Source organism: Cololabis saira, chromosome 16, assembly GCF_033807715.1.
Source record: "Cololabis saira isolate AMF1-May2022 chromosome 16, fColSai1.1, whole genome shotgun sequence".
Taxonomy (NCBI): Eukaryota; Metazoa; Chordata; class Actinopteri; order Beloniformes; family Belonidae; genus Cololabis; species Cololabis saira.
This window is the reverse complement of record NC_084602.1, coordinates 14058567-14083297: the sequence shown is the minus strand read 5'-3', so window position 1 is coordinate 14083297 and position 24731 is coordinate 14058567. Positions and strand designations below refer to the sequence as shown.

The following is a 24731-nucleotide window of genomic DNA, read 5'->3' as shown; positions in this document are numbered from 1 at the left end:
CCTTCACAGGATAAGTAAAATGGATCACTGCGAAAACTTAAAATAAGAATATTTGTCCTATTTCTAGTGAAAATGTCTCATTTTAGTAAAAAAAATCTTATTACACTTAAAACAAAACTCATCACTGGAAAAAGCAACAATTTTCACCTGTTTCAAGTAGATTTTCACTTAAAATAAGTAGAAAAATCTGCCAGTGGAACAAGATTGTTTTGCTTGTAACGAGAAGATAAATCTTGTCCCACTGGCAGATTTTTCTATTTATTTCAAGTGAAAATGTACTTGAAACAGGTGAAAATGACCAAATAAGTTATTTTTCTGGTGATGACTCTAAATGTTGAAATAGCAGTAAAACCACATTCATTGATGAAATGACATAAGGGATGAAAAGGGGGGATGGCAGTTTTACAGGGGGGATGATGTTGACCGTTTTTATTTCAGGAGGGATGCCATCCCCCCTCAACTCGAGTACTCGTTACAGATAACAGCTGGATGTGTGGAGCCTCCCCCGAGCGGTATTTGAATACCCCGCCTCCCCACTCTGGCGGGCGGCTGGTGCCAACACGCCACCCATCTCCTCCCGCGGAGGAATCACTCCCGCCGCGCTGAAACTCGCGGCAGTCGCACCGCCAACCCACCCCGTGCGTCCGCGGCGGAGCACGAGCCCGGAGAAGCACCGTGAGGTTTCCCGTCGGCCCCCTCGCGACTCACCGACACCTGGCAGAGCCCGCGGCGGGTCATGACGTGGGCGGCCACGCGCCTTTGATCACAGGCGCGCGCCGGGGAGGAGACGCGTGTGTGAGGATGCGGGACCCTCCGCTCCAATAACACCACAACTAAACCCTCTGCCGAACAGGTTGCTGACATTTTCTTCACTCTGACAGGTGAGTAGTCGCACCGCCGACTAATTTAATCGCAAATTATTCGTCCAATTTAGTTAAAAAGGAGGAGATTCGGCTGCTTAATTGAATCGTAAAGCCTGATTTATGGTTCCGCGTTAAATCGACGCAGAGCTACGCCGTAGGGTACGGCGTATGTAGGGTGCGCGTCGCCGCGTACCCTACGCCGTAAGCTCTGCGTCGGTGTAACGCGGAACCATAAATCAGCCTTCACGGTTCAACTATCACCTAGTTAATCTGTTACTTACTTTCGCAATAATGTCTTTATATTCGCTTTTTAAATAACTTGCAATAGCTCTTTATATATAATGTCAGGTGGGGAAAAAACGATTTTTGACTGATAATGAGCCGTCGTGCTCTTCTTTAAAAAAAATTATTTTTTTTTTAAATGAATGCATTGAGAAGAATAAGAATTGTCAGAATAAATCGAGGCGTGACAAATGATAGAAAAGTAATAATGAATGAATTTCCTGCAGCTGCAGCACTGACCACATCAGTGCTGGGGCCCGAGGTGTCTATTAGCGTTATGGTTATAAGTGATGTCATCGCTCTTTATTCATTCTGCTTTCTTTCCCAGGGGGCTTTGGAGGCACAGCCAAGTATGCTCTCCCCCAGATGGTGACTTCCAAAGGTAGGATTTGTACCTGTGTGATGTCTCCTTCACATGCACACACAGTGTTTGATGCAGGTCAAAAGGGAGCCGTTTCTGAACCAACATGTTTTTTAAGTGATCTGCTCTGCATCTTCTAGGATTTTTGCTCCGAGCCTAACCGTGTGAAGGAAATTGCTCACGTATGCTTCCCCACTCATATCTGCATCTTTGATCTCCACAGCCTCCTTTGGGTTTCAGTCTTTTTTTATTTAATTATTTATTTATTTCTGCTATAGTCTGTGTGGAATTCAACCCTTTCATTTCTAAAGTATTCAGCACAATAGATCTAAAATAAACCGTGCTTTGCTGAGGTGATGAAGACAATTGGTAACCTTCAAAAAAAAAATGTGAAAAGAAACAAGACAGGCTGCCCATCATGGGGGCAAAAAAAGAAAAAGGAAAAGAAATATATAAAATTCCATCTAGAATGTTTGAAAATGAGTCTTGCTGCTTTTCTTTGCCATTTTTCCCAGCTTCGCTGCCTCTGTCCTCGTCTGCTGTGGCAGTGGGGCCTCTGTCCCAGATGTGGATGTTTTCCTCTCCTCACACGCTGAGATGAGTGCTCTCAGAGCTGGACGAGGCGGAAAAGTCCAGATATTACTACCCGACTAAATTGCCCGGTGATGGAAAAATATTGTTAAAGGAACAATCCTTGAATAATTGAAGCTCCAGGGATTTAAATTTTGCAAGGACTTGCTGTGATTTCCAGCCACCTTGACAAAATATTCACATCATTATTTAAGAATGGATATATCAGGGAGCCACTCAGGTACTCCCACCCTTTTCTGCTCTTCCAACGTCCCTGTGTGCTCTATGTCCTGCCCGTCTCCAGTTGTAAACTCATCTCTGCATCTGCTATTTGCAATTAATTTATCCGTTTAACATTGTAGCTTTTGTCAAGATAATTTGTTCAATGTTGCCTTCAGCTGAAACACTTTTCTTCAAATACATATGCTCTTTTCATTTACAATAAACTGTCAATAACACTAAAACGTGTTGATTTCATCAGTGATGCACACCCTCATGTTTATCATCGATTACTACTCACGATTCTTCTTTATCTTTCACATTTAACAGCTGCTGAAAAACTGACATTCTCAAAGTGGAAACTGGCTTTTTCCTCCAGACTCGAAGCCAAAACGAGACACACACCTCCCACTTTAAGATCTGTTTCATGTTGCAGGCACATATGCATCTCGGTAATGCGCAAAGCTGCTGCTTTGTACTGTACACTCAGAATTGCTGCTCTGTTTCAAAGTGGAGTAAGGGATTTCTGAATGATGTCACCTCTGTTGATATTGGAAATAAAAAACAGAGAGTACAAGTTTGTCATGCCCCATCATGAACTTTCGTAAGACCCTTCGACCCCCTCCATGAAGGTGTTTGGGCACAAACCCTTCTCTTGTTGGCGATTAACATTGTTTATCATCTATTGTGGGGGCAGCCTGCTTCTACAGCTTGTTTTTGAGATGGGCAGCTAGCGGATGGTGAGGAGAATGTGACCAGAAATTGTCCTGCTTTAGAATCCCTTACCCTACCTTTTTATAATCCCCTTTTCACCATTGCAGGTTTCCGCAGGTGTTGTCATCTCTTTGTGCTTCTGTAGATGCAACCACACCCATATATATTTATGCGTTACTTTAGCCCACATGAGAATATCCTCACTGCTTACTGATCAGATGTGTATATAAAGGAAGAAGATCCTGGACTATGAAATATACGGGTGTTCTGCTTGTCTTATGTGATGTTGTGCACCTACATGAATCAGTTTTTGTGCTATTGATTCTTTATATTCCTTGCATCAGCTAATATTTTAATCAGCTTAAGCTTTCTGAAGATGCAGTAACAAAATAATACACAGTTATGCACGCATAAATCATACAGATTTGGCTCAGTGTTAATCTCGGAGACAAGAAAGCTTCTTTCTTAGCCTAAATTCAGTGGATTCTAGGCTTTTGGTCCAGTTTTGTTTTGGTGTTGTTTATCAGCAGGAGGATCACACAAGAGTTCACCATTTCGTTCAAATCCAGATTTCCTTGTCTTCGGGGGGCTTGTCTGATTATTCTGGTTTAGAACTGAAGATGGTTACTGTTGTTGACACCTGACTAAACAAATCGCACAAAGGAATAAGGCAAACTTGAGTTGTTTTATGTCAACAACGATCCTACCAGCTGTTGAATGGTTGCGGACAGATATTTCGGTCTAAGCAATCAAAGCAACTCTGAAACAGCGTTCACTGAGACTTGCAGCCAAACCTGGCAACCTTTTTTTTTTTTTTTAAACTTGCATTTTTACTATTTTTATTTTATAAATTACAATTTTCATAAACAATCAATTATACATTTAGCTTAAACCAAGAAACATTCCTCCTCCTACCCCCCTACCCACTAACCCATGCCAACCGGGGGGATGTTCCTGATTATTTCCAGTGTCTGAGCAGAATCTGTCTTCCAGTCATCATCATAGTCTGTGTCCAGTCCTCTGCCACATCAGGCCAGTTCAGCAGTAACTTGGAGTGACTGGAACATATAGTGCAGGACAGAAATCATAGCGTAAACATGTTGCATGCTCAGTGTAGTTATCCTTATCCAGAATAACTGGATTTGCTGGCAAGTACACAGAGTTAAGTCTAACAATCCCATATTAAATAACCTGCTTGGTGTCCATTAAAACCGGTGTGGTATTTTGAACTGCATCAATCTCACTCTTAGAACACGATAATGTACGACCATTAGCGCATATTTTCTCCCAGTCATGGTCATCAACTCCCAAATCTTTTTCCCATATATTTTTCAGAGAAGCCACACTTTTATTTCCTTTACAATCTGGCGGGGCAGAACTTTGTTAACTGCAGGGCCTCTGATGTTGCCCGGTTGACTTTATCACCTGAGGATTTGGAAATTGAGTCAATTATATTTAGCAATGAGGGAACAGATACCTAAGGGTTGCATACAAATGGCAAATGTCAGCCATGTATAACATCAATTTATGGACAGAACCAGCATAGTTACAGTAATTCCACAAAAAGTCTTATCCTGTCTAATTGCTGCAGGCAAGCAAAAAAAAATAATGGGCCAAGTGGTGAGCCTTGGCGGGTACCCCTGTCCAACCTAAAATAAGGAGAAATGTACCCATTGGTTTGACAGCAGCCTCGGGGTGATAGTATCATAGTTGTACCCATCTAATAAATGCTCTTCCAAATGCAACAATGTCCAATATTTTAAACATGTATCTTCCACCTGATCTTCATGTATTAAAGAGGTGATAAATCTCTCCAGCCGGATTGGTCAAATCTTTGAAATATCTAGAGATATGAGAGGGAGAGGCCGACAATTGTTGCACTCATATGGAAAAACCCAGCAAAAGTTATTTTATCACAAGAGTTTTGTCTTGTGCAAACTGTTTATAATTACATGACCAAGTTTATTTCAGCAACCAGAGAGAATTGCTGTTGTTGTCTTTGCATTCACAAAGGAATCTGGTTGTAGTCACGTAAATAGTGATGCCACAAGATCAACAGTCTGTAGATGTGAAAGGGTTATACACAAGTCTTTTTAAAATCTTTCTTATGTTTTTGCAGTGTGGTCTAGTTCAGTGGTCCTCAACCTTTTTTCAGTGATGTACCCCCTGTGAAATATTTTTTCAGCCAAGTACCCCCTAACCAGCGCAAAGCACTTTTGGTTGTAAAAAAAAGACCTAAAACAGAGCACTGTGCCATCAGTAACAGATTAATTAAACATAAAAATATTGCTGCTACGCTTCAACCACGACTCCATCGTTGGTCCAAGTGATTGACAGGTGAAGCCAGGTGATTGACAGGTTAGGGTGAACCATCCTGGTGTGGGGGATACTCTGCGGTTTTAGGATAATAAGTTGAATAGCCTACTCCTGAATATAAAATTCATTTTATGAATTTAGACTTATATTTTCCTCAATTATTTATGAAATATTTATTTTTAAAGGATTTTTGCATGAATGCTACTTTTTAAATATATGTATATTTTAAAATCTCACATACCCCCTGGAGTGCCTTCACGTACCCCCAGGGGTACACGTACCCCCATTTGAGAACCACTGCTCTAGTGTATGGTCGGCATTAAACACACTAAAGCTCGTAAGTGTGTAAGGACTTTTAGAGATTAGTGGATCTGTGAACGTTAAGATTATCTGGTGTGGTGGTTTGTGTCTTCACCTGGCTATTTCTGTTCATCAACCATTGTCTGCAACTGTGTTTTAACCAAAGGTCTGTGATATTTTTGATACCGGGGACTTTGAGGTGGGCTGATCTACAGTGCACAGATGGAAACTACACCAGAAAGTACATGAACTTGCTTCTCATGCATTCACACTATTAAGTAGTTTCACACCTTCCTGCAGGGTTTTGCTGAGGTAAGCAGTTCCAGCATCATCTTTCAGATATAACACAGTCCAGACTCCGGCACAAAAGCATTAGATTCCTCCAAAGGTTTTCTAGTAAAGTACTAGAACTTTCTACAGTTTAACTTCCTCCAAAGGAAAGTTCTAGCATTTGAAATACAGCGTAAAGTTGTAATATATGATATCTTAAATTGTAATACCCCTTCAATGTGAAGAAATAGCAATGAAGAGCGGAGAGTCTTCCTCATTCTGTGTATCTTATATTTTCCAGCTCATCAGTTTCCTTTTGTTTCTTTATGGCCGTGTGTAAATGTTGATATCGTGATTCAACCGAATAGCACGTTGTATTTTGGTAAAAAAGTCCACATAGACTGGTTGGAATCTTCACATGGATCCATCATCTTTGGGCTTCACATTCAGTTTCAGATTACACTTTAAATGCTTCCATAGACATAACTGTGAAAACTTAAAGGTTTTTTAATTATTGTTCAGTTTTGCTACATGGTTACTCAGTGAGAAAGTGGGGCTTACGAGTAGTTTTAAAGGTGCTGGCTGGCGGATTTGATTATTTTCAGGCAGAGCTAGACAAAGGCTTCTAAGTTCTGGAGAAATAGCAGCTTGATTTGTTATGTAAAAATTGTTATACATGGTTTTTCGTGCAAAGAGACAATGCAAGGCGGCCACCTGGGCTTTCTGAGAACAAAATGATGAACTGGAAACTGCTGTTGATGAGGTGGTGGCGTTCCAGCATGATCCGCAGATCAGGCAGAGACACCCGAAGAAGACGGATGCAGGGTTCAATCTGCCTGATCAATGTGTCCGAACACACTTGACTTTGTGGCTCTTGACTTCGAGAGCTCTTGAGACAAATAAATATCCACAATCCCGTTTACAAACACAAGCACACGTTCGATGTTTCCCTGTCAGGTTTTTATTCTTCTCTAAAAAGGCAGTTTGTGAGGAGGAGAACTGTGACAACGGATTGAAAAGGACAGAGTGACACAGTTAATCTAAGAAGAATGAATGTTAAATCATGTAATTTCAAAAAACAGTGATTTGAACATTTTATTAATGTTTCCAGATTAAAACACAACAAGTGGGATCTGGATGTGAGCTTTGTGTGTGAATGCTTCAAAAAAAATCCCGCCAGCTATATTTTGCGTTGTTTATCTTATGACACAACAAACCCCTCCCGCCTCCTCCCCCTGAAAATCCCTGCTATCTCTTTTTACCCAACTCTCAGCAAGAGCTCAAGTAATCATATTTCATATTTCCAGAAAAGTTAAAGTACACCTCCACTTTGAAACTTTGGGCTTTGTAATTAAATCTTCATTTCAAAGCTTCTCTAATTTCCACGGCTCACTTTGGCGTCATGTGGGAGATGCAGCTCCTGCTTTCAACACACAAATCATCGTCCCACACGAAACGTCTGAGAGTGGCTGTGTTTTCACCTCTTCGGCGTTCAATGGAGGATCTGTTTAAAAAGGTGTGTGTGTGCGTGTGCTCCCATACACACACCAGTGAGTTGTTGTGTACGTAGTTTTATTTCTCGCAGAGAAAATGAATTAAAATATGACACCTCGATGCTGCCTCTCATCTCCTGCTTTTCACCTTGTGAAGAGATGGCAAAACTGCCAAATATAGTTCTACAAGGGGAGTGTGAAACCGCTAAACCTCTCACAGCGTTTCCATTAGTACGGAGGTCAAAATAAGAGGATCAAAGGTAAAATCCTTGGCCCAATCAATTTTTCTTTTTGTTTCATGTGCAATTTGACTGTGAAAGAGAGCTGCAGAAAAGAGTAATATACATCTATCTGCGTGTTGTACAACATAATGGTATATATTAAAGACAACCTTTTCCAATAGCAGCTGGAAGTGCAGTGCAAGAGTGAAATTGGGTTTTGTTGCTCGTGTGCGTTGACCACAAAATCAGACTGACACCAGTTTGACAAACTGGAAATAAAACAGAGCGACACGTCTCTCTAGTCTTCACACCAATCTGAGTCTGTCTGTGCAAAGCTGACAGAGTGCAAACATCTCACGTGCTGCTGTGTCAATTATCACAATAAAAAAAAAGGAGAGAATTAAATTGTTAAGGAAAAGAGATGGAAAAGAAAGATTTTTAGTAATTAAATTGAACTGGAATGAAGATGTGATTAAAGTGACTTTCTGGCTCTAATTTAGGAGTTTTCACAGAAATTATGCATTTACCAATCAGGAATTACAGATATCTTTTAGTAAAGGACCTCAATTTTCAGCGGTTCAGCTCAGGACAATTAAATATAACCACCATTTTTTTAAAGCTTGGATGACAATACTTTGCAGCCAGCGATTGCCTGGAGCTCATGAACGTCCAGGCAGGTTCCTCCCTGGAAATGCAGCCACTTTAACTGCTTGTTTTTTGCCCTTGCTGCCTTCAGCTCTGTCGGCTCAAATCCATTGACAGGGTCATCGATTTACACGTTTAGCTTGGTTTCATTTGTCATTTCTGAAAACATCTAATCCGTCTTTCTGTTGGGAAACGTAACCAGCGATTGTCACCTTGTTGTAAACTCTGGTGTATTCACATCCAGGAAAGTGTCGCTTGACTGAGGATTTTGATGCATTTACTTTCTCCAGAGTAGATAGTGATTGCAGAGGACAGTACTCTGCAATCACTTACTTTAGTTGCCCTATCTGGTCTTCCAGGCCTTTTAAATGATGTTGTGCTTTTTCACTTTAAGATTTTACCAAACTGTTGATTCAGCCACACCACAAGGTTTTTGTCATCTCCATGACAGGTTTATCTTTTTTTCCCCAGCCTAATGGACTTTGTGTCAAGTTAAAAAGTTGCTAAATGCCAACCCAGTTTATGATTCCTGCTTCAGCTGTGTTGCAGTAATGAGGGAATGGGCCAACCTGCCCAAGTTATTTATTTTCAGTCATTTCTCCAAATACGTTTGACCCTGTGACCCACTAAAGAAGTAAACATAAAATTGCTGTAATTGTTAAATGGTAAATGCCACATTTTTGGGAAACATCTTAAATTAAAGTTTAAAGTCTACGCTTTGACCACATCTTAATTGCATTTTCTATTTCCCAGATCCAGTTGTATGTAGAGACAAAATCATAAAACTGTCATTTTACTTCTGGACCTTATTATATCTAACATTTCTAAAGACCCAGGTTACAAAATAATTTTCATAGTTCAGAGACTTTTATTTCTTTGTATCATAATTTTAGTTTTCGCCCATTAGCCCCCAACCACAGTGTCAAAGGTTTAACGCACTTTTATAAAATGTAGTCTGATTTCTGTGACAGGGAAGATTGGAAAACAAAACAATGCATTCGAATTTGTTTTAATTGGTTATTGTTATGGATAGAAACTGGTCAGATTAATGTCAACAGAAGGGATAACTCACTCTGCTGATGGGCTGAACCAGAGTATACAAATTAACATGATTTAACAGTTAATAGAGAAAACTTTCCTTAAACCTTGCGGTTTAGCTTCAGTATAATCATCTAAAGTCTCAACGCTGCTTTAAAAGAACATCAGCGGCTTTAATTACGTTGTGACAGGATATTTTCCATCTATCTGTCACTCAGCTTTCAGTTTGTTTCTTATGGCTAGATTAGTCCAACTAGATTACTCAAACTAGAATAGTCCAACTAGATTATTCTAACTAGATTAGTTCAACTCAGTGGGTAAAAGCAGAGCCCAAAAAGTACAATACGCTGACAAAAGATTTGAGAGCTTAAACGAAGACCAACTGGCGGATGAGAAAGGGAGGCTGTATAAACAAGGAAGAGAAACAGCCGCACGTGTGACAGGCTTAACAACGACGGCGGCGACAGGTGATGTCTGGAGGGCGCGCATAAAGCAACAAAAGCATGAGATGAAAAACGACTGCAGGAAACACATAAAACAAGATACACAACACGCACACTGATGAGCTAAACTGAATAAATCATTTAGTTTGAACTTGCAGAAAGTTTGAATGTGACTGGTGTTTGTTTTTTTTGCTTAAAGTTAATAAACAACAATATTAGATTAGGAGTTGCAAGGATTAGTTGACTATTAAGGATGTCCCCATTCCCTTATGTCATTTCGTTCTTGATTTGTTTATGGATGCATCCACTGCGCTAATGGAAACATTGAGATAACAGCCAGTAGGTGTTTGATCAGTGAAGCAAAATGAAAAGGTAATTTCTCAAAAATGACATATATTCGACCTTGCACGAATGCGTGTGCCTCTTCAAAAAAGAATTAAACCACTCATAACTTTCCAAATCCTCGGTCTCTTAAAGGGACAGTAACCCTCATCCCACAACAGCGTCAAACTCACAATAATAACATTGTGCACCAAATATATCAACAGTGTGATTAGACTTTAATATAAGTCATTAAAAGCTCACTAGACACAGTAAATTGACCCTGTCAAATTATGAATGATGCTTGGTACACGTTCTTTTGTTTCAAAGTTCATGAACTATGTAAATATTGACTTGGAATGCACAAATTTGGGTACCCAAAAGGAATCAAAATATTTGACTGAAACGTGACCAGACCTTCAAAAGACTTCAAGTCAATGACAGCATATTCATCAGTATATATTCTTTTTTTTTTTTTTTTGTCAAATTTGACTATAAAAGCAAAGGCCGTGAGGTTTGAGCAGCTTTTGTTTTAAGAAATTACTACTAATTGACTTTCAGAAATCTTTTACTTTGTGGTGGACCCACAGATTTTCGGTGACACTTCAGTCAGATCCTCTGAACGCTACAGCCAAACTTTCAGCTCTTTAGGTCTTTATTTTCTTGTTTGGGAAATTTACTTCTAAACATTTGGTTGTATTTGACTGCATCAAGTCTTCAAGAAAAAATTGAGATCAATTCAGCACCATGCTCAGCAAATCAAAACTAAAGCAAAAATGTTGCATCTCCATACACACCTTTTTGTTATTTTAACCAAAAATCTATTTTCAAATCATTTTCACATCAGACTCTTTAAAAACGTTCACATCCTGGTCAGAATAAGGAATAACTTAGTTGTCGACAACATTGGGCCTGCAGTCAGTGATTAAGGTGTCATTTATTGATTTGAATGCACTACTGTTACAACGTCACAGCTCTGAACCAGAGTCGGTATTTCACTTGTTTCTCCAGTTTGCTTTTCTCTTTTTCAACTTTACCTTCTGGTTTTATGCGTTGTCTCCCCTTTTCGCCGTTCTCCTAATGTTCTTCTTTAAGGCGCTACATGCACTTGTCGTTGTACTGCCCTCAGCACTTCCTGTGCGTTGTTGTCACAAATGAACGTTTGGCGCTGAGCTGGAAGGTCCTGACGTTGTCTCTGACATTTACGTGGTTTTTATGCAACAAGTCAACACTGAAGTTTCATGTTGATTCATTTTCATAAGTAACGTAACAGATTTCGTTGACTCATTTGATCAGCCCTGGAGCATATTTGAGCAGATCAGTCATTTTTGTTTTTGTTCAGAGTCAAAGTTAATTTAACACTGTGTGCAAGAGCTGAGTTTGTGTTTGTGTAAGCTTAGGTTTGACAAGATCTTTCAAATCTACGTTCAGACTTGGCAGGAGAGGCCTATTCTCTTCTCTTTGTCGTCATCACGCAGCAGGATCAGAGCCAGTTATTGCCCTTTTCCACTAGTCCCGCTTCACCTCGGTTCTACCCGCCACGGCCCCATTTTGCGCTTTGCACTAGGGGCTGAGATGGGTAGAGCCGCTCCAAGCCGATACTATTTCTGTAACCATTCCAGCGAGGTTCTATCCGGGCTGAGCCGGGACTATTTCTGACGTCACCACCTTCCTCGCCACCAATTGGTCAGGGGGCGGGGCCGTCATCAAACTACAGGCCCCTGATTGGTCGGGGGCGGGGCCGTCAAACGTTTGAATCAGGAAGCGGGAGTCAGCGCGAGGCGACTCGCTGCGATTTTATTATACAGCGCAAACGTCTGTTTGGTGATCCAACTCTGAGGTGCAGATGTTCATAAACCTGGTGGCTGAGGAGAGAATTAAAAAAGGGATGTAGACAGGCTGTTTTACTCTCAGCCGCTCGCGGCTCCAGCTGATTTCTGATCAGCGCCGACATGAACAAAGCGGTTGCTCAATCGAGTACGTCATAGCAGCTTCACCCCAACCTGCCCACTTCTCCCCTGGCTGTGGAAAAACAAACAGGGACAAAACGGGTAGAGGCAGGTAGAGGCGTGACGAGCCGAGTCGGGCCGAGTAAGGACTAGTCCAAAAGGGCCATTACTGAAACAAACAGAGGTGCTGACAACTGCACTGCAGCCGTAGAGATCTTTGTAATAAGAAGGCTGTTGAATAAGCTGCTAAGCATCATGGACAGCACTGCACACCTTCTCCACAAAATGCTGATGAATAAACAGTTGAGTATCTTCAGTCACAAGCTCCGTTGGTCCTGCCTCTGCAAGGACCTAAAGGGTGCGATTTCTAACTCAACACACCGGCCTTCATACGTGGCCCTGTCTCTGTAAACTGGAGACAAATAGAGTGAGGGATGCTTTCCCTCCAATTCATAACAAAATTCATCCCAGCCAATCGTAGACGGGGGGGGTGGGTCATGCTTGTGCACATGAAGTGGTGGAGGAAGGAAAACCTGGGCAAAGTTCATGATGTGGTGAGTTTTCCTGAAGGCTGTTGGAGGGAGGAAGGAAGACCAGCTACCGCTTCATCTTTGTGTACGTTTTGCTCCAGTTATCAACAGATGTGACATCACCCAGATATCCCTTACCCTGCCTTTAAGCCTTTCCCGCCTGCTCACTGCAATATTTTAGCACAAAGACTCGGTGCAGGGAGAGGGACTACAGTGTATTTTATTTATCTTTGAAAATGACTGGTAGGTTCCAGCCCCCATTGACTTATTGTCACATACAGTAAGTCTTCTGTACACATGGCTGTGTTTGTCATTCTCTCCCTCATGCACACGGACACCCCTCCACATTATGTGTTGACAGTTCTAGAAATCCCTACAAATCCCAGAGGTAAATATGGTCCTCTGTTCCTCTCTTGCGAGGTGGCTGTACAGATCCGTCAGTGTGAGCAAACCTCACTTGACAGAAACATTGTACAACTTGCCGGCAGCTCTCCTGGGAGTGGTACACTTAATGACTTAAAGGTTTTGTGTTGTACAATTGAGAAGCCTGTCTACTCGTATCAGTCGCTTGCCAAGTTCATCAGCTGGTGGCAGATGATGGTTAAATACACGGGCTTTGCTCTGCATGTCTGTGTGTCGTCTGTTTGTGTTCGTTCGCATGTTTTTCAGTTGAGTCAGTCAGCTCTGAGCCCATTTTGAGTCGTACGTGAACTGTGTTGGTTAAGATACTCCGACAGCGTTTGAGATGAGTCCTCCTTCCTCTGTCATGTATTGTCTGCGTCTCTCCAGCCTGTTGGAAATTCTCTAACCTGAGGCATTACCTCAGCACCCCATTTCTCGCATAATTCTGTTCCATGTAAGTCAAAATCACTTATTTTTGTTTTTAAAAAGGTTCCATTCCTCTGTCTGTGTTAATATGCATCAGGCAAGGACATCGGTTTTGCATAATTGTGCCTTTACACACATCTCAGACTTGAACTGATGGACCAGAAACAAGTGATACAGTGTGGTGCAAAGGGAGTATACTGTTGAAAAAAATTAATGAGGGACGAAGAGAGAATGGAAGAATAAGGAGGAGTGAGGAGAAGTAAGATGGAGAGGGTAGAGATGGAGAAATGGAGAGTTAGAAAGACCTCACTTCGCTTTTAACGACATTATCGTGGTGCTGTTGTATATAATTTAGTACAATGACGCAATGGAAGAAGCTGCAGAGAGTGAACTATCAGAGAGGGATGCTCGTATGCTCACACACTCGCGTGCATTTCTTTTTGTGATGGTGGATGTTGTGTAAAATAGTCTGATATTTGATTCGGGCTGCTTAAATGTTGAAATAAAAAAAGTATTTCTACTGTTTGACAGTGATTCACCTCATCGACCTTGTGTTTGACACCTGAAAGGCACTGGAGACAGGAAATATCCTTTACTGACTCGTAACCCAAACTAGGATGTGCTACTAATGTCAATGGATGGTGTGTGAGAGCATTAAGAGTCATTACATCTGCTTTATTTAAAGGGGACCTATTATGAAAAACACGTTTTCTCTTGCTTTAACATATATAAAGTGGTCTCCCCTCAGTCTGCCAACTCAGAGAAGGAGGAAAGCAACCAAATTCTGCAGTGTCTGTACAGCCGCCCGGATGAGCCGTCCAGTGTGATGTGGCTTCTACGAGCCGTTCAGATTCTGCTCCCGTCGTTACGTAACGACGGGCGCGATTTACAGAGTTTGGCCTCCGATGCGTGAAACCACGCCCACAACTAAGTCTGGCCGGAAGAACAACAACAACTCCGCCAGCCGGAGATTCCGCCATTTTTTTTCGTTGCGTTCGTTCTGTTTTCCTCATAGATAATGAGGTTAGAGACTGGGATGATAAAGACATGGCTCAGAGGCTGAATTTCTAATTTATTTAGCAAAAACAATCAAAAGCTTGTTTTAAAGACATTCAAGGCCTGTTTAAAATAGGTATTAGATGCCATAATAGGTCCCCTTTAACTACAATTTTCTGTTTCAGAAACCTTAAAACCATAAAAAAGAGAGGCATTAATGCTACCGTCACCGAGAAAGAACTTTTTTTTTTTTTATCAGATGTAGTAGCGTAACTGAAGCCTCACCATGGAGGGGTTATTTTTCATGTCAAAATATTAGTTTTGATTTCATTTAAAGGAATATTGGATTATTTTCAGGGAGCTTCATCGAGCTCGCTCCTGTTGCCCTGGACTGCCATCCCGGTTGTCCCTAGTGATAACTGCGTATCACTTTATGGCTTTTATGTTACACAACAATAACGATGGCGCCGACTCTCAGAGCTACAGTGGACATCATGGCAGAGCCTCAAGAAAGTAATAATGGAGAAGAAAATAAAAAAGAGAACAAATGAGTAAATCTCACGGCTTCGTAAATATGGCCGTGGCCATGAGGGGGGATGTCCTCCGAGCCCCAAATTGCAAAGTTCTTTTGTGCCACAATAAATGTTGTTCCCCTGAACAGTAGATAAAATAAAACCGGTTCCTAGTGTTCTAATTACTATCAGAGCTGAAAATGATTCATTCTGGCTGAACCCACCCATGTATTTCACTCTGGAGTGCCATCGCAGCAGCGTGTGTTTCTCAGGCTCCTGAACTCAATTCACTTGTGTGGGTGTTCTGGGTTGTGATGTGGTGCTTATTCCATACTTTTTTGTGAGTGTCGCTGAAGAGAAATGAAAGCGTCTATATAGAGGAGTGTGAAAGAGAAATGGTGCTAATTAAATGCACATGATTAAGTGATTAACGGGAAGTGTGAGCCCCTTTTTAAAGAAGCAGAAGCTTTGTCAGTTTACTAGTCTGGATCATGCAGTTGCAATGACCTCAGAGAAGCAATTATTGGTGCCTATTTAACTGGGAAAGGTTATTTAGATACTTTTAAACCATTTTATAGTCCTTCATTCAACACTTTGAAAGATTATTTCTAAATGAAAAACAATCAGGACAGCTGTGTTCTCCAGAGTGGACATAATAGAAAGTTCATCCAAAGGTCACACTGTGAAATGCTCATAACAAAAGTGAAAAAGACCTATGAATACACACATCATGGTTAGAATGCTAACTTTCAAGTTCGTACAGCTGAAAAACACCAGATGCTTGACCATAATGTTTGGTAGATAGCCGACACAACACATCAGCGTAATGCCTCGTACCAAGTGTCAAGCACAGCGGTGGAGAAGTGTTGGTGGGGGCTGAATTTAGAGCTGCTAAACTCTAAAAGCTTGGGTTAAACTGGGTCATGCATCAGGACAAAAACTCCAAACACACCAGTGAATCTACAAGTGAATAACTTGAAACGAAAAGAACCAAAGGAGTCCAAAACTTGACCCGTTTGAAATGCTGTGATGGGGACAGTTACTGGTTTTGATCATTCTTAAGGAAGTGTAATTATTTAAAAGGTATGTTTATTTTAATGAATTTCCATTAGCCTTTGAATAATCCAAGTATTCAGGTAATGAGTTCTTCTGCAAAATAAAAAGGTATATCTGAATGTAAACAGAAAATCTTTCTTTTCTGGTCAAAATAAGCCTATGCTTAAATAATACAGATAAGTTAAACAACTGCTTGATGGAAACATACAGGTTGATTTCATAATAATTGCAGTGTTTATTGAGTGTGTTTCTGATGCTCACCACTTCCTCCCTGCAGGACTTCCAGTGAGAAATGGCTTTGAGGGTAATACTCCACTGGCCTGTCAAGGTTTCCCTCCTTTTCACATCCTTCCATCTCTGCATCCCCAGCTATCTTCTAATGTAAGTGTCCATTCCTTCTATCAAAAACTCAACCTCTCTATGAAAACATTTCTAAATGTCTAACTCTTTGTGCTATTTCCTGATGTTATGTCATTTTCAGACTGTTTATGAAACATGGGCATAGCAACGCAGATTTTCTTGGTAGTTCTTTAACCAGAGAGAGGTTACGACTGAACAATGCATCTGACTGAAAGGCGTGGTAGCTGTGGACGAGCATGTCAATCAAAATGTAGCTCTGCCCAAAGACAGACCCTGCATTATCTGCTTTTCTCCAGGTGGGATCATACTTTGCAGAATGAGTACTATGAAATATTAAAGAAGATGTGGAAATATTAATTGAGACCATAAAACTCATAAGATTTAAAAATTCAAACATGAAGAATTGTCAGACATTGATTTGCAACCACTGCTTGAGTTTGTGACAAGCATCTCCCTCTGGTGGTGATCAGGAAGACATCAGGTTTATTTAATGACAGAAACAATGGGAACACTGGAAGTGTTTTATCAAGCTTTATGTGCACGAAAAATAATATCTGTGAAATGTGAAAGCTCTAAGTCCACATCAAAAGGATATTTTCCTCACCCACTGCTCCTCAGCGGCTTGAAATGGTTTCACTGCAGTCTCAGCTTTTGTTCCTTTACTTGTCTAAATTACTGTCAGATCAATTTTGCTAATGTCTTTCCTTGCAGCTTGTCTGACCTTGCAGTGGGCTATTTTAATGTCCTTGCTTCTGCTAATGAGCCAGCTACCCTAATTGTGATGTTCTTAGTTGCTAGGGTTTTTACAACAGCCCATGCATGTAGCACCCAGAGGACCGCAGCAACATCCCTGGAAGAACAGACACATTAATGTGGTAATTTAAGGCCACTAATTGTGTGTCTGACATGTCCTAATAATGAAAATTAACTCAAATATACACTTTGTCCAGAAATTCTCCTTTGTCTATCCATGACAACATCCTTACAGTCTCCTTAAAACCTAGTCAGATGTTTTCACATCTGTATATAATCTGTATTGTGCCGTGTGTCAGTCAATTCACAATGACTCCTCCTTGACTCGCCATCTCACCAGAACTCCCTCTTCGGTACATGGACTATGACTTCTCTGGGGAGGAGCAGTCTGAGCTTCTACTGGCTAGATCAGTGTTTTTCAGCCCGATTCCTCAGGGGAAACGGTCCCTGACGTTGCTCAACACGTGATTCAGTTGACCGGGTCACCATGACGTCTAAATCTGAACAGGTCTATCAATGGCCCACTTATTGGAGTTAGGTCTATGTAGGGGTGCTGGAGAAGAGGGTCCGATTGATGGTTGAACCTGAGATTTCGGAGTAACAACGTGGGTTCTTCCCAAGTTGTGAAACACTGGAGAAGCTCTATACCCTTGCTAGGCTGCTGGAGAGGTTGTCAGAGTTACTTCAACCAGTTCACATGTGTGTTGTGGACTTGGGGGAAGACATATGACCATGTCCACCATTGTTCTCAGCAGGTAAAAGGGTGGAATGCCTTCTTCAGGTTGGCAGTGAGGTCTTGCCTAAAGAGTTTGTGTCTCAGGTCCCGCTTACACGTAGCAAAAACGGTGTCGTTTTCATGCGTTTTGGCCGTTCGTTTACACGAAAACGAAGCTCAAAGTCACCAAAAACGATCATTTCTGAAAACTCCGGCCAAAGTAGAGATTTGCAAAAACTCCGTCATCACGTTTGCTTGTAAACGGAGGGAAACGGACATTTAGGCTTCAAAACACATTATGCTACAGAAACGTCAACACACTGCAAAAATGTATTTCTAGTTAAAATGTTTCATTTTTAGTCAAAAAAATCTCATTACACTTAAAACAAGACTCATCACTGGAAAAAAGTAAAAATGTACTTGAAACAGGTGAAAATTGTCAAATAACAAGTTATTTATCTGGTGATGACTCTTGTTTTAAGTGTAATGAGATTTTTTTGACTAAAAATTAGACATTTTAACTAGAAATAAGACAAATATTCCTGGTAAGATTTTGAGTTTTTGCAGTACAGCGTCATGTGTGCGACCTGTGTTTACAATTTGTTTGGCCACCGTCAATATTTTACTTGTTTTATATTCTAAAGTCACACTTAAAAGTAACTCCACTTCTCTGTCACTCCAAACGAAAGACTCTCATTCCATCTTGGAAGTAACTGGAAGTTACTCGTGTCATTTGTGGATGTTTTTTTCCAGGATTCTGATTGGCTAGCATGACTTTATGCTTCTCGTTACACTGCCCCCTGTAGGTTTGGCTGCTCATAGCACCTTAACAGCGTATTGATGCGGGTTCGTGTAAATTATGGTATTTTTCAAAACGTAGATGGGGATATATCCGTTTTTGTAAATACCCGGCTATGTGTAAACGTGGCATCAGAGTCTCGTTTGGGAGCTCAACAGGCAGATCAGCATCATCTCCAGTGATACACACCTTTTACCGGTCTGTTGAGATGATGAGGGAGCTGAGCCAAAAGGCCGGACTCTATTTACCAGCTGTTCTACGTTCCTACCCTAACCTTTCATTATAGACTGTGAGTGGTGACTGAAGAAGAAGATGGTAGATGCAAGTGGCTGAAATTAGTTTTGTATATTGTGTTGGTGGATTCTTCCTTAAAGAGGAGGTGAGACGTTCAGGGAGGAACTCGGAGCAGTGGCTGCTCCGGTGGTTTGTGCATCTGGTGAGGATGCCCCCGGACACCTCCTGGGGGAGGTCGCCCTGGGGCAGACCTGTGGCATGCTGCAGAGAGTGTATGTCTTGGCTGGCCTGGGAATGCCTTAGTATTCCCCCCAGAAGAGTTGCAGGAGGCGGCCGGGCAGAGGGAGGTCTGCTTAAGCTGCAACCTGAATCAGGACAGGTGGAGTTCAATGGATGGATGGATAGACATAACTATAACACTGCTTTGCTAGCAGCTTTAGGAGGCTCTGAAGCGTGATTAGAAGCCAAAAACCACACACTGACTAAACTCTATTTTCACTAGGGTATTAAAACACAAATTATCTCAGAAATACAATTGCCATTAAGGGAAAACTTGATTTGGTCCGGATCAGATGTGATTAAGGCAGGATTACAAAAGGTGCCGCATGGCTGATGGTGCATCCAACCAAGATAGTATGAGAAAGTAATATTCAGAAGTATCTCATTAGTTGTGGTATTCCAACTGAAAGTTGTTTTTTTTGTGTCCTATTAAATCACACAGGCATTTCACATGATTATGAGGGTGACTGACAAAGCCTGTCCGTTTGATAACAATATTTCATAACCTGTCAGTTACTTCATGACTTTACAGTGATGTTCAGGTTTTATTTTGGAGTAAAAGTAAAAAGCTGATGGATGCTCTGCAGCAAACTTCTGATATCCCAGTGTCACTTTTCTTCTACCTTCTTCTTCACATATAAACTTCTGATGGCCTCCATTGCTCCTTGCGCCTTCCTGTCCGCTGCGCCTCTGAAGCGTTTGATGGAGAGCTGGTCGAATGTCAGCGGGAACTGTCGTTATAACCGGAGGAATTCTTGCCGGTGTGATACTGCTGTGCATCGTAGCAGTCCTCTGTTACTGTAGACTCCAGGTATCGTGTGCATGTGTGCATTTTTCTGAATCATCAAAATAAGGAGGGTTTTTTTGTTGTTGTTTTTTTCAACTTTTCAAAATATTTCAAACTGTTGTTTTTTTATTTTGAAGTAGAGGAAGTCAGTCTCATAACTTTGATTCAGGCGCAACAGTCAAAACTACCCAAGGACTGGTTGTTTCCATGGGCAAAAATACAAAAACCTGAAACATTTTAAAAACAAAATCACATCATCTACAAGAATTTCTCTGCAAAGACTGATATTGATATAGTGATATTGAGATTTGGTCCCATAATCAGAGGTATTTCTTTGGCTGCAAAAACCAAACACTAGGGCCGACAGCTTTGGAGATTTCTGCGTCAACAACAAATTTTCATGGTTTTTTCCCTAAAGATTACATTGAGCTCAGCATGTTTTTACCTGTAGTTAACTCAATTCAATTCAATTTTATTTGTATAGCATCTAATTAGGGTTGCAAAGGGGTGGAAAATTTCCGGTAAATTTCCGGAAACTTTCCAAGGGAAGTTAAGCTGGGGAATTTTGGAAATATTCCAAATTGGAAACTTTCCATGGGAATTATGGAAATGTATGGGAATTATTGGGAATTTATGGGAATTTATGGGAATTAACTGGAAATTGGGGGTAATTTAAACAAACTGTATCATATCCAAACATAAATGTAAATACCGTATTTTCTGGACTATAAGCCGCTACTTTTTTCATAGGTTTTGAACCGTGCGGCTTATACAAAGGTGCGGCTATTCTGTGGATTTTTCTTCCACCGCTAGGGGGAGTGCTAACCGGAATTAGAATAAAAACTAAGACAAAATAAATGGAAAGAAGAATACGCTACTTCTTCTTTAGCAGATAGAAGTAGAAGCAGATTTCAAACAGATAAATAGATAAATAAATACCAGTTATTTTCTCTTGGTTCTGTCACGTTTTAATCAGCAAAGTTGCTGCCGTGTTAAAAGACACTGTTAGGAAAGGATCTATTTAGGTACAAACATGTCCATCATTTACAGTTCAAAATCCTTCTGTAGATGTAGTAAATATCTAATCTAACAACATAAATATCTGCGACTTGCATATCTTTTTCTTTAAATAGAGCGGATGCGGCTTATATACAGGTGCGGCTTGTATATCTTTTTTTATTGTTTTTTAAAAAAATAGAGCGGATGCGGCTTATATACAGGTGCGGCTTATAGTCCAGAAAATACGGTATTTATTTTGTCATAAGCAGATATCCATGCAAGATAATACAAAAACATGACATTTCAACAGATTTATTCGAGTAGAACTTTAGTTTTTATTCTTGTATGAACAATTATTTTAATGAACAACAAAAACATGAATGTTGAGTAAATACTAACTCACCCCACTCCCCCACCCAATCAAAAAGTAATGCAAGTTAAACATTAATACCATTATAGATCAAATATATTTACCCCATAATAATATCAAAACTTACTTGACTTTATATAGTCCGTGGGCTCAAATGTGTGGCTTCAATAGTCTTGTGCTTTGAGCTCAAATGTGTGGCCTCCAGGCTTCAAGAAATCACCTGTGCATGTGATGGAGGAATGCACAGTGCCTGTAGGGGGCGTGGCCTCAATAGCCCTGCAGTAAGCAATGTGCTGTGTGCATGTGATTGAGGAGTGTACTTGCATTAAATCTGGTTGTTTTAGCCAAGACTATGCTACAATATATTTCCCCCAACTATATTTAAGTTCCCTGTTAAGGGCCAACCTTCAATTCTGTAAATTTCTTATTTATTCCCGTTAATTCCCATATATTCCCGTTAATTCCCATATATTCCAGTTAATTCCCATGGAAAGTTTCCAACTTTGAAAATTCCCGGAATTTTGCAACCCTACATCTAATACAACAAAAGTTGTCTCTAGACACTTTCCAGAGACCCAGAACATGAACCCCGAGCAATTATTACAAACAATGGTAAAAACTCCCCTAGTGGGAGAAAAGCCTTAAGCCAAACAGTGGCTGTTTGAAGTTAACATCATGTAACAGAAAAAAATCACACTTGAAGGTGACAGCAGTCAGATCACCAGGTGTGCCTCTGAAACAGTACTAGAGCTTCTTTTCTTCTTCTAAAACCTTCCTTCTGTCATGCAAACGTCCATGAAATGAAAGTACTTTCTTCTTGGGTGATATCATGTGTACAGATACGTTTACAGAGAAGTCTACTTGTGCTTAATGTTTGACATTTAATGTATTGAATCATTTAAATAAATTACAGGTGCATATGCCTTCAGGTAAAAAGGGGTTTTAATATGAAACTTGAGTGAGAGGTTGAAGCAAGTCCTTTTTAATGCTGTATCTTATTTATTTATTTTATTTAATTTATTTATTTCAGATCCCCATTAGTTGCTGCCTCAGCAGCCACTATTCTTCCTTGGGTGCAACAGTACAAATATACATTTCTATAAAACTTTTACAGTACAATATACAATGTTAGTTAAACAGAATAAAACAAAGTAGATAACAAGTACAAAGAACAACAACTAAAAAGAAAAACAAGACAAAAAAACAAAAACAAATAAAAACTAAAGATAATAATAAGCAGAAAACAATGAAAAAAGAAAATGAATTTTCCTAAATGAAAAAAACGAAAATGAAAAAAACAAATGACAAATAACAACCAAAAACAGATAGATTAAAGATAAATCCAAGTACAACTAAAGATAAATCAGTGCATACTAAATGAGGCAAATACAAAAACAAAAAAACGTATTTCAATAGAAGAAAATTTAAAAATAGTGAAAATAACCGGAAACATCACAAAACTTCAGCAAAATAAAATACTAAGAATTGAAATTAAATGCAGAACAAGAAAATATGTTGATTTATATAACACCTAACTCAATTAAATCTCATACAAAGGAAGGCCAGATTATAAATACGGATGAACATGAGGACGACTTGCTCACCTGAAAAGATGGAAGAATCAGTCGTCACATGAGCCTCTAGGCGAGAACAGGGATCAATCTCCTCCACTTTTATTGATGTTCATAATACAGTATGTTTTTTCACGTGATAAGCATCTTGCTCACATTTCCTCCGTCTCTCCCCGGCCGTCTCCTGCTGTCAACGTCCCGCAGTATTACTGCTGTAAGAAGAATGACTCTGAGGCGGACGTGGGCTCCGTGGCAGGGGCCGACCCGCTCTCTCACTCCCCGTGCAACGCCTGCAACGCCCTGGCCATGGACGGCACGGCCATCACGCCGGTCTCTCTGGACCAGCTGGACACGTCCGCTTCTCACCACAACCACTGCCCCACCTGCTCGCCGTACCCCGTCCGCTCTGGACTCGCAGACGGCATGCGTAACGGAGGGGAGCGCCTGGGCTTCCATACCTACTACGAGAACCCATCGGCGTCTCTTCCCCTGTCCGTCCACCCGCAGGCTTCCTCCCCTCTGAGCTACTACAACCCCTCAGACGTGTTCCCTCCTCCTCCGCCGCCGCGCCCCTACAGCACCGAGGTCTGACTTTCTCTTCACCACAAACTCTCTCTCACACACACACACATACGAACATTTCTAATAAATCCAGCACATACTCATGACCAAATTCAGGGGATCTATTAAGATACAGCACAATCACACAGCCGTTACTGCACATGCTGCCTTTAGTCGCCCTCAGTTCCCCCCACTCATTCACACATGGATGGATGGAGCTGCAGCTGCAGCCTGGTCCGTGTTCGATCTGCAGGGAAACGGCCCACAAACTCCCACGGCTTTAGTTAATGTGTCACGCGGGTGTGACGTAATCACCAGCCCACTACATGCGGTTTAGCAGTCGCACGACTTCCTTGAATAACTTGTCAGAAAGAAAGAAAAAAAGAATAATTTACAGGGACTTTTTTCATGGAAAAGTCCGTGAAAGAAAATATGTATCAACTTTTTTTTAGAAGTCAGATTGAGTCTGTTTCCTCGTGATTATCACCGAAAGAAGTCTTTCAGGAAACTTTGTGGTGAAGTATTTGGAAACATTAATAAATCATAAATGAGTAAAGTAGATCGGGAAAGCTTCTAATAGAGGTAAAGGCTTAGGACTTATGATATATCTCAGTAAAAATACATTCATGAGGCACGATAAAACTCAAGTTTAGCTCGATCTCTGGCAAAACATACAGCAAACTACTGGAAACTGGCCGCCCTGACCCAAGTCATGTCTTTATGACTTATTAGCTGTTAGTGGTTTCAGCATGAGTGTTGTATGAAAACAGAGCTCAGTACATCTTAAGCCTTTTCCAGTCACCTTAGATGAGGAGGTAAGGGATCTTCACTTTTTTTCTTTTCTCACCTGTAACTCCCACGTCATCCAGTATCAGACTCTTCTACAGCTGCGAGCTGATACCCAGGAGGGCAAGTGGAGACACGTGCTAGATTCTCATACATGTCGTGTTTCAGTGAGCAAGATGCACTGCACGGCGTGTTTGGTTTCTGTTGTACTTTCCTCGCTACCACTCCGGTGTAAACCCCCCGTCCTCCTCCCCCATGTCACCGTCTGACTTCCAGTACATGAGGGCTAACTGTTTTTCTATCAGCAATAGTGGTTTGTCAGCTATAGAAACTAGCTTTGTCTGTGTGTAAAGCACGAGGGGGGAAAGGAAGTTTAGGCCACTTAGCAGTTTCAGTCAGCTTGAAAAGAGACTTCTCTCCTGCCGTGTCTTATGTACGAGTTGATGTGTCTCACTTTTTCTTGTTTAGGGATTCAGATGTATGAAAAGAGAGGATCAATTTACTTTACTGGGATCACGTTTCACCGATTTTGAAGCCCTCTTCATGAACTGGACGCAGTGATATGACTTGGCGTATCCCTGCATTTATAG

At 40.9% G+C, this 24731-nt stretch overlaps 1 protein-coding gene across 2 annotated transcripts; it reads left to right on the top strand.

Annotated features, from left to right (window-relative positions):
- The first annotated feature begins 613 nt into the window (after positions 1 to 613).
- On the top strand, positions 614 to 24705 carry LOC133462537 (protein FAM163A-like). Of its 2 annotated transcripts, XM_061743823.1 has the most exons (6): positions 614 to 881; positions 1474 to 1527; positions 16205 to 16308; positions 16454 to 16583; positions 19764 to 19878; positions 22999 to 24705. In XM_061743823.1, exons 5-6 carry the CDS (start codon positions 19786 to 19788, stop codon positions 23383 to 23385), a joined length of 480 nt encoding a protein of 159 aa, XP_061599807.1. In that variant the 5' UTR covers positions 614 to 881; positions 1474 to 1527; positions 16205 to 16308; positions 16454 to 16583; positions 19764 to 19785; the 3' UTR covers positions 23386 to 24705. The 2 variants fall into 2 exon arrangements, with proteins under 2 accessions (XP_061599807.1, XP_061599806.1); XM_061743822.1 differs by lacking the exon at positions 16454 to 16583.
- The last annotated feature ends 26 nt before the right edge of the window (positions 24706 to 24731 follow it).